General features: G+C 44.8%; 1 protein-coding gene across 1 annotated transcript; it reads right to left on the bottom strand.

Annotated features, from left to right (window-relative positions):
- Window positions 1–1962: 1962 nt before the first annotated feature.
- On the bottom strand, window positions 1963–9070 carry LOC145451542 (tyrosine-protein kinase JAK3-like). Its single transcript, XM_080329753.1, has one exon. It carries the CDS (start codon window positions 7827–7829, stop codon window positions 4386–4388), a length of 3444 nt encoding a protein of 1147 aa, XP_080185879.1. The 5' UTR covers window positions 7830–9070; the 3' UTR covers window positions 1963–4385.
- Between the last annotated feature and the right edge of the window lie 541 nt (window positions 9071–9611).

Here is a 9611-nt window from a genome sequence, read left to right as displayed (position 1 = left end):
GTTTTCATTCGTCTACTTTTTAGACGTGACACAACATTGCTTCTTGATGTGCCTTATTTTTATAGCCTACTAGTAACTACAATGGTTGCCAAAACGTTGATAACCCAGCTGTGCGGTTAGATTTGTGGAGGACAGTAAGTTGTTATGATACCGAATAGTACAGTAATGGCCATCTAACTTATTGTCGAACGTTAAGGATTTAGGCAAACCCCTGTCTCTGCGCGCTGCGCAATCACCAACTCACTGCGCGGTCCATTGGACAGCAGTGCCTAACGACTAAAAGAGGTCATCACTTTGATTTGACTACTGAATTCCCTATTTTCTTCTTAATTTTGTGGTGTTGACTAAAAGTACGTCATCACATCGTATTTTATTTTTTGTGCGCAGAGGCCATGTCAGCAATGCGCTTTGGGCATGCGCGCAGCTTAGAGGGAACTATGGTAACGAGAGGTCAATAAAACTCTGATTTGGGACACTTTCTTATAGGGGGGCGATGAAAATGTTTTGAGCTTCATAAGGGGGCGATGAGTCAAAAAAGGTTGGGAACCACTGTTTTAGAGGTTCACACCATCCCTAATGTGCACTTGTGCAGCTTATAATTCCCAAAACTCGGGTGACAATTAAATATGACTGAAATGAGAATTGAGTTACAATACATATTTATTAACTCTTCTTCGTCACGTAGTGACTGTTACAGTGGATGACTGGTCCGCATTTTTATTTGGCAGCAGTTTTTACGCCGGATTACCTTCCTGCCACAGACTTGGGGTCAATCACTGCAATCGATTGTGGTCCTCAGATGCAGCTGATAGCCACGTCAGACGTCACCATATATGTAACCAGCGATTGCCAAGTTGTCATTGATGCTACTAAATCAGAATTACGAGTAATGTTGGTAAATTTTCGAAGAGTGCGAAATCTGCTTTAAGGGAGATTTGTCTAAAGCTAAATCATGCACCACCTTGACTAGCGCCGAAAGCCAAGCTATAATATGGATGAGCGATTTCGCGTGTGCGCGCAATTCCAAACACAGAACACATATAGATAGACCCATGTCATGACATAAGGTTATCAAAAGTGGTCAAGATATAAGCAAAAGTACAAGTATGCCTACTGATTTAGAAAAACTAACGCGTAAATAACGAAGATCCATGAAACGTTCCGAGGAACGTTGCGAAAGTAGGCTAGGGTTCATAGTTTCAAAAGATGATCCAAGATTGCAGGTTGAATTTTCAGTTCTGCGAAGACCCTGCAGTGCGTGTTGCTTTCAGAAGGGGCGTAGTTTCCCCCCCTCCCCCCCCCAATTTTCGGACGTAGACAGAATGACGCCATACAGGCTAAACTACTTGATGCGTTCAATTCAAGGTATAGATAGCCTACTTATTATTCCCAAGTAATAATATCACAGTATCTCTACTTCAACGTTAATGCGTGCACGCGATCACTCATTGGGGCTAGCGGTTCCCTATTTCGGCGCGTCACTTTTAATCATCAGAATTCTAGGACCAAAGCATCTTCTGCAATACATAGCCCACCCGATGCCGCATGGATCATTTCCTGTGACCAGACATTGCTGCGTTCTGCATAATGCCGCGAAATATGTGACCTCACAATGATTACACAGGATGTTGACTAACGTTAATGTCCGCCGCTGCAGCAATCAAACGAGCCTCTTGTTGCATCAGCGCTGCGATTTCCTCCCTGCAGTTGCGAGTTCTATCATTTTCTGATTGCCAGCAATACTGCTGTCTGCGTGTGATTTACTCCCTATGGTTACGTTGGAAGACAGTGACGGAACTTCCAACAGTGGACATGAAATACATAGCCGTGCTGTGTTACATCGGTTACATTTCTTCAACAATATGAGCATTTGAGCAACGATTACTGAAGGCTCCAACACGCGCTGCATCTGTCCCTGTCTACTGGATCGTGGCTGGTCCTACCCTTGTTGTGATAATGCAATCGGGCATCAATACTTTATTGGAGCCACAAAAATGCAACTGATTGCGTGCACGAAGTGGTGACACACGCAACACGACTGAATATTTCATAACCCACCGTTGAGATCATTCAACAAGCTATGCGATACTCTCATAATGTTGCCGTTGCCAACTTCTAGATCAGTCGGCTCAAGGCAAAGCGATGACCGATGAGCGAGCACTGTGACGTATCATAAAGAAAACAACGATGCGTGACAGACACAAGGTGAATTTTCTGACGGTACCATAGAATTACATGATTGTACCCGAATAGCAAGCTTGGCTGAAGTCACCCAGGGTGCAGCACGCAATTTGGGAATAATGTTGATAAATTCAAATTCCGCTCAACACCTATTCTCATCACAAAATTACCGTAGACGAGTAGTTGGGTTGGGCAACTTTTGATTTAAAAAAAAACACGTCAAGGTTGACAAGATGAAAAATATATCACATACACAATATCGGCGACCAATAATTGAAAATAATAACTGCGATGATCTGAAACTACACCACACCAGACGCATCTTAATACTGTTAGGGAATGCATCGCGTCGGTACAAAAATAATCACAGATTGAGGCACACTGCAAGGCGACTGACACTAAAATAAGATTGCTTTCGAAGTAAACCTACCCACAATCGAAAATTAGCACATATATTGGTAACGCCGTGTTTGATTACGGTTGGGCCCGCGGGCATGACTAAGGCAACCGCAACGAGCTTTACGGCCAACTGCGTGAATTACCGAAACTTTCTGGAACGGTGAGAAAATCCGTTCCTTAAGACGCGCGGGAACATATGGATTCAATATTGTTGCACAACGTACCGGGCGAAGTATGGCAAGAGTTCGTCTTTTTCAAAGACTGGCGCTAACGACTGCATCGCTGTTACTCACGGAGGCATGGCGGACGCGTGAAAATTACAGGAAACAAAAGGTCACCAGTGAAACAGGCAGGAGAACGGCCGAGACTCGGAACGGCGATATGCGATAAAATAAACATCACACTGGCGACAGCAAACGTAGTTTCGGCTATCGTAAAAATATAGCTAAAAATGTACGAAAATAGTGATGACGTAAAGCAGACCTGCGACCCAGTACGGGTCGAAAGCCGCTGCTGTGCTGCACAGCTTGAAGCGAGTTTAAAATTATGAAAGAGCTCAATCGTTGGACGAAGTTGATTTAAAAGAGTTAGGACTAGCACGAGCAGAAATGCTCACGTATTGATATTGATATGTGACGCAACAAGGATTTCGCCGCGTCAATCTTATAAAAAAACGCTGGGTTTTCGGGCAACGAAATGCGACGGTAAACCCTGTCGGAAGGTTGATATCATTTCACACAGCGACAGATAATCAGATAACGACAACGAGGTATAGGGAATACTGTAAAAAGTGTACATGACACCAAACATACCATGATAACGCAGTACGACACGTACTATACATCACATTTCCTCTTGTACCATATTGCGTAGAAATACCAACCACCGCATTTCCATTTATCGCGAATCTAGAATCCCCGATTGACCATGAAAATATAGTTGCTAGCGGTGCCTGAACATGATGTTATTAATAATAATAATGCAAGGAACGTGGTACCCGTTAATGCTGATCAATCTCGACGCTAATCGGCTGAAAATACCCAGGAGTGACAGAACCGGCAATTCTTAAGCTGAATACAGTGAATAGGGCAGTAGTGCGCAGAGGTGGTCAATGACAAATACTTCTTCCTGTTTTTGAGTAGGCCTACTCAATTTCGTCTGGCCGACTTGCACTGCATATTCAAATGGCTGTTTCACGAAGACTTCCGCTTCTACTAAACGGTTTTATGAGCAAAGTGGTCAAATAAGTCATCATTGCTACTCAGGCAGGAGTAGAAGTAACGCCACAAATTTCTACTTCAATTAAAAACTTATAAATATTAGTTTCCGAAACACATCAAAACTACCTCAACTGGACGTAGAAATATATGATCCAAAACTACTTACTCAAGTAGTTCCAAAAAGCAGATTTGGTCAAGGGGTAGCATGTTTTCAGCAGTAATTAGAGATGGAGGTAGCGACTCGCTAAATCGCGGCACGCATCTTCAAGATCATCACCGCATTATTTCTACTTTTCACAATTTAGGCTCAAAACGCAAGCAGTTTTGCCTAGAATCTGTTCAAGTAGAAGTGGAAGTAAATCCTACTTTGAATACTCCGAAAAAGTATAGGTACCGTATTATGTTACTGATCAAACGATGTCCGGGTACGGCTATTGCCTAGATTTCATATAACCATTGAAAATATTGTACAACAGGCAGCAGTCTAAAAACGCGATCGTTTGAGTGGGTAGTGCTGATTCGGTAAGCAATACCTATTACCTACTCAAGTTATCAGAGCGGAATCATTTCTCAACTGACTTACTGTCACCCCTCGAAATTGCGGGTGTACGTCAGTTGGTTTGCGTTCGCGAGCGGCACCATCATGTCGCATTCCGCTTTAATCTCGGCAAACTTCAACCGACCGCGCTTGTCATACGCCCAGCACGCGAGCATCATCTTGTACACCTCGTCGGGGCATCTTTCCGTCTGCGGCAACCTAGCGCCGTCCTCAAGCAAGCGCCGCAGCCTGTCCACCATCTCGGGCCGGTCGATCGGACCGAGATTTCTATGGCAGGGCCGATCGCCGTACGAAAATAACTCCCACACCGTAATGCCGTACGACCAGACGTCAGATTCAAACCCGAACGTCCGCACTGAGTCAGCGCGCAGGCACTCGGGCGCGTACCAGTACGCCGGAAACTCGTCCAACTTTCCAGAGTAATACTCCCGATCCTCTCGTACAAAACGAGACAACCCAAAATCCGATATCTTAATATCGGCTGGATTATCCGCGAGTAAGATATTCCTAAGCGCGAGATCTCGATGGACGAGACGCTTTTCTTGCAACGCAGTCATGCCTTCGGCAATCTGTGAGCAGTATCTCAGCAACTGCGATGTAGGCAGCCAATTACCCTCATTCCTACGTCGCTTCATGAAGTCCGCTAATGATCCGTTTTTCAAATACTCCATCACGATACGTCCCGACGGTTCGGTGACTCCCAAAAGCCTTACCACGTACGGATGGTTCATGCGTTTCATGGTTTCGATCTCCTGCATAAACTCCTTGTGCTGTTTCATAGAAGGCGACTTCGGCTCCTTTATCGCTACCTTCTCGGTCATGGTGTTGCGATGACGATCATACGCGAAAAGCTCAACGGTACCAAAATGTCCAGCCCCCAGTATGGAGATTCGGGTTAGCTTCTCGTCTTCGTAAGTCGGGACATCGAGGTCTAACTCATTGACAGCGTCGACGATTGGCTCACTGGCCATTGACAGTAAGACATAATCGCCCGTTAGCGCAGAGCCAATTTCTCTGAGAATTTTCTGAAACGGCGGTCTCTGATCAGGCACCACTGACCAGCATGCTGTGATTAAATCGCACAACTCCTGACTGCCTGTAATCAATTCCGGCAGGCCAAGACAGCCACGCAAGTCGCCGCGCTTGTAAAATTGCCGCATAGGGTCATACAGCTCGCCACCGTACACAGGTCCCAATCGTATTTTACCCCAGTTCAAAATCTCGCAAACCGTCGCGCCATAACTCCATTTGTCGGCTTCTATGGTAGGGTATTTGACATCGGAAGTTCTATCTCGAAAGCAAAATTCGTACGCCAGCCATGGCGCTGGCAGCATCGGTTCCACGACAGACTTCTTGGCGTCCCGGCCATCGTTAATAACTCGCCGCCTGGTACGCACGCCAGAGTCAGATATCTTAACATGCGGCTGCGGCGTGTCACACTGCAGCAGCACGTTTTTGCCCTGTAAATTACCGTGTGCGTACCCCATTTCTTCAAGATAGTGGCATGCGTGCGTCACCTGCCACAGAGCTTGTAGAAACCACGAAGGACTGTTCCGCAGGTCGAGATTGCGCGACTCCAGATACTGCGTGATGGATTTGAGAGGCAGGTACTCGAGCCATATCCCGGTAACGTGGCTCATAGTCATTCCCAGGTGCTGCACGAAATGGCGATGACTTATGCGATTCAGCAGCGCGGTGGAGTCCTGAAAGGACATGTGAATGTGGTGGTTCTGCTGTGGCTCGTTCTGTTCAAGTATGCTTTTGAAGACCATGCATCGACCCGTGTTCTCGTTTTTGTACCGCTTCACTATTGTGAATGTGCCAGTGCCTAGGTGTTTGACGTTTTGTTTCTCATTAGAGTCAAGCTCGATAAGAACAGCTCGTGGCTTTATCTGCTGGTCGTCCGTTGGATATATCGCGATCAGCGAGTCGCGCGCAAGCCGGACGATAAGATTGCTTTTGTGTTTCGGTTTGGGCGCCACTATTTTGTTTGGGTTTATCGGTATTCTGCGGTTATCATATCGACCGTCGGCACATTCTTCTAACAGACTTTCCAAGTTTTCGTGCTTGTGCGACTCTGGCCAGCCGTAAAGCCCCAGTAAGTTTTCATCAGACCGGTCCATTTTGTAGTTGCGAGTCTTGAACGGGTCTACAGAATGCACCGAATTCACGAAGTACTCATCCCAGCTTTCTCTGCTCTTACGTATTATGCAATCACCAATGGTCGCTACTCCTAGCTTGTGTCTTTCCTGGAGCAGATCCTCAGCGTACCCGCACGTTATAGGCCCGTGACACTTCAAACGTAGATGCCGCACTAAATCAGGTGAGCACACGTCCTTGCATAAGTAATGATGAGCGTCAACTAATAATCTGTAATAACCATCAATGCAAGACGCTAGATTCCCGGCGCTTGTGCCCGATTCCATGCTGAAATTTTTGCAAGTGCCGTCAAGCTTACTGATGCAAACGATGTATGCGTTTTGCGGAAAATTTTCTTGGGCCGTGTCTTGTTCAACAACCTGTCCGGACCCGGTATCGTCATGCGACCGAACCTGCAGCGTCATGTGCGTGATTTCCGAGAAATCGCACCATTTCTCTTCCTTATTCTCATCACCGTGAAGAGTTATTCCATTATCAGCTGACACTGTGATGTATCCATTCCTGGCTAAATTGTAACGTTCCACACCGTACGTCGTGGTGCAGAGTTCTAAATTAAGGAGGTAACGTTGCAGGAAGAAGTCTAACTCATGCCCGTTTTCTTCCCAACGTTGCGCGGCTGGTATCAGATACTTTACGAAGTGTTTGAATTTTAGTTTGATCTGCCAACGGTTTACAAAGCTGTATTCGCGCAGGCGGTCTCTGAACGATTTCGACAACAACTGCTTCACGGGAACACTCTTTTCGAGGTTAGAAAGTTTAGTTTTAGATATTTGAGACAGACACAACAGATCTAATGCTGCGACTCCGAGTGCCAAAGAAAATGAGTCATCGTCGGCGCCAGTGCCTAACGCCAGTGCGATGTTATCAAACAAAAAGTCATTGCGCTTTTGTCGGTACAAATAGTCAACGATTACTTTGTCCATAACGCGGCTGGCGCCTTCAATGTAAGCGTCCCATCTTTGTGATTCACCTTTTTGCCCATTCACTGTGGTTTCTGTTTTCATGAGAAAACGTATTCTGAACTCGAAAGTACATCCATCTGTGGTATCCTCTCCGGCCATACCGTTATAGTCCTGCAACGGGAAAATGTAATTTCCCAGATTCGCCCAAACTTTGTTACGCGCGTCCCATATGGCGAATAAGGAAGCGTACATGGGCTTGATGCCGCAATGGACGGAGCATTTTTCAGCCAGTTCGTCGAATTTGGAAGATGTCGTGACGACAACGTGTATTATTTCGTGATTGATCATATGGTCGGCGATATTGTGAGCCTTCCTTAAACCGGTGAATACCTTCACCGGAACACTCATGGTTCTTATTGATGATTATTAACTAATTGTATGAACTTTCCATGATGCTGATGAAGTTTACTGTGGTAGAATAATACAACGACTTAGAGACATTTATCAATACCATTTGAAGTCTATCTTTTGCTTCATCATTGCCTATATAGGCCTATATTATATATATATATATAACGTTTCCTAGGAGGCAATAGCTCACAACAATGATCAACTCTGATAAATAAATAATTCCTCAAGAAAATAAAACACAGCTGGTATAGACCTGCACAAAATCATAAGAATATCACATTCAAAGGCTTTAGTTGAATTTCAGAAATTAGGCCTAGACTACACTCAGTTCTTCAACAAGATTGCACATTCACATGTCTTAATAACATGGAAAGAGCTACGAACCCTGACAAATGAATAATTACATGATGGTGCTACTGGTCTAGACCAGGGGTCGCCAACTCCAACCGGGTCGCGGACCACTTTCAAAATTTCGTACAGGCCGCATGAGTTCAATATCGAGATTAAATAGGTCACATATATTAACAACCACGTTTGAAAAACTTCAAGCCAGTATAACGCTGCGCTCTTTAACATGGGCGACGGCCGACGGACATAGTTACCACAATAGAAATAATCTCTTATTGCCAAATACAACAAAAATAGTATTCTCATCACTTTCACTTTATTTTTAACAATGAGTGGTGCACGATACCTGACAACACAGTTGAACAGCTAAAGAATCGATATTGGGGTTAGCTAGACATGGTAGGCCTACTTGCTGAAATGAAAAACTATCTCCTCGTAAAGCTTGATCTTGTGGGGTGGGGAAGCCTCAAGTCGTTTTCAAAGCGACTTGGTCTTGGCAACCTCTGGTCTAGACCTTCACAAATGCGTATGAATATAGCACATTCAATGGCTCTTTTAAATTTGAACGCTTTAATAACATGGAAAGAAGTCAAAGAACTACGGTCACCGATACGTCAGGTCACCCGTCATCGTATAGTATGAGAATGACACTTTACATCTATATCAGATCTTAAATGTTCAATATTGCTTGCTCAAATCGGCTTGCTCAAATACAGTCCATCCTCAAGATTACCGGACCACGACTGACCTATCGATCTCGCTTCCCATGACATGCCGCCCTATTTCTTGTCGCATTCTTTTTCTATACTATCTTCTTTACCTTCATTCAGTGTGCATGCCTCCTCTTTACATCTCCTAGGCCAAGGTGGGTGTCAGATTCCATAGACTACTCCTTGTCGCTTCGACATCTTCCTGTCTTTTCATTGTATCGCATTTTTGTGGTGTATTGAACTGATAAAATTGCTAATAAACCAATGATGATGATGATGAGTACATATTCTCAGTCTATTGAATAATTCAATACGGTCGGTTGAAAGCGCGGTTGTTCATTAGTAGGCCTACACTAACTACTATCATCACAGTTACGTTCATTATGTAATACGCTCTAGGTAAGCATGGTTACATATCCAAAATTCAGTCTTCCAAATTTCATTCCGGGGCAATAAAACCTGATACCGTTATTGCAGCTCCACTCACGCACCTCGGCCCCTGATATCTGCGGTTCAATAAACAAACCCAAATATTTGCCCACTGACTGCTCTTTCGTTCCACCCAGCGGTTTAATAATCCACATGACGTGACTGCTACCCGGCTGATGTGAGTCCTGCTGATCGTGCTGTGTGTTGTATTTCTCTGGCTTTCAACATTTTCGAAAATGGCAATTATGGCCTCACATCGGACCACTTTTGTCGATACACCTTCGACTCAATG

The sequence above is a fragment of the Botryllus schlosseri genome, chromosome 12 (assembly GCF_051294905.1).
Source record: "Botryllus schlosseri isolate E-star chromosome 12, Bs_hap1, whole genome shotgun sequence".
Lineage (NCBI taxonomy): Eukaryota > Metazoa > Chordata > Ascidiacea > Stolidobranchia > Styelidae > Botryllus > Botryllus schlosseri.
Note: the sequence above shows the minus strand (reverse complement) of the source record. Positions and strands in the feature narration are given on the sequence as shown.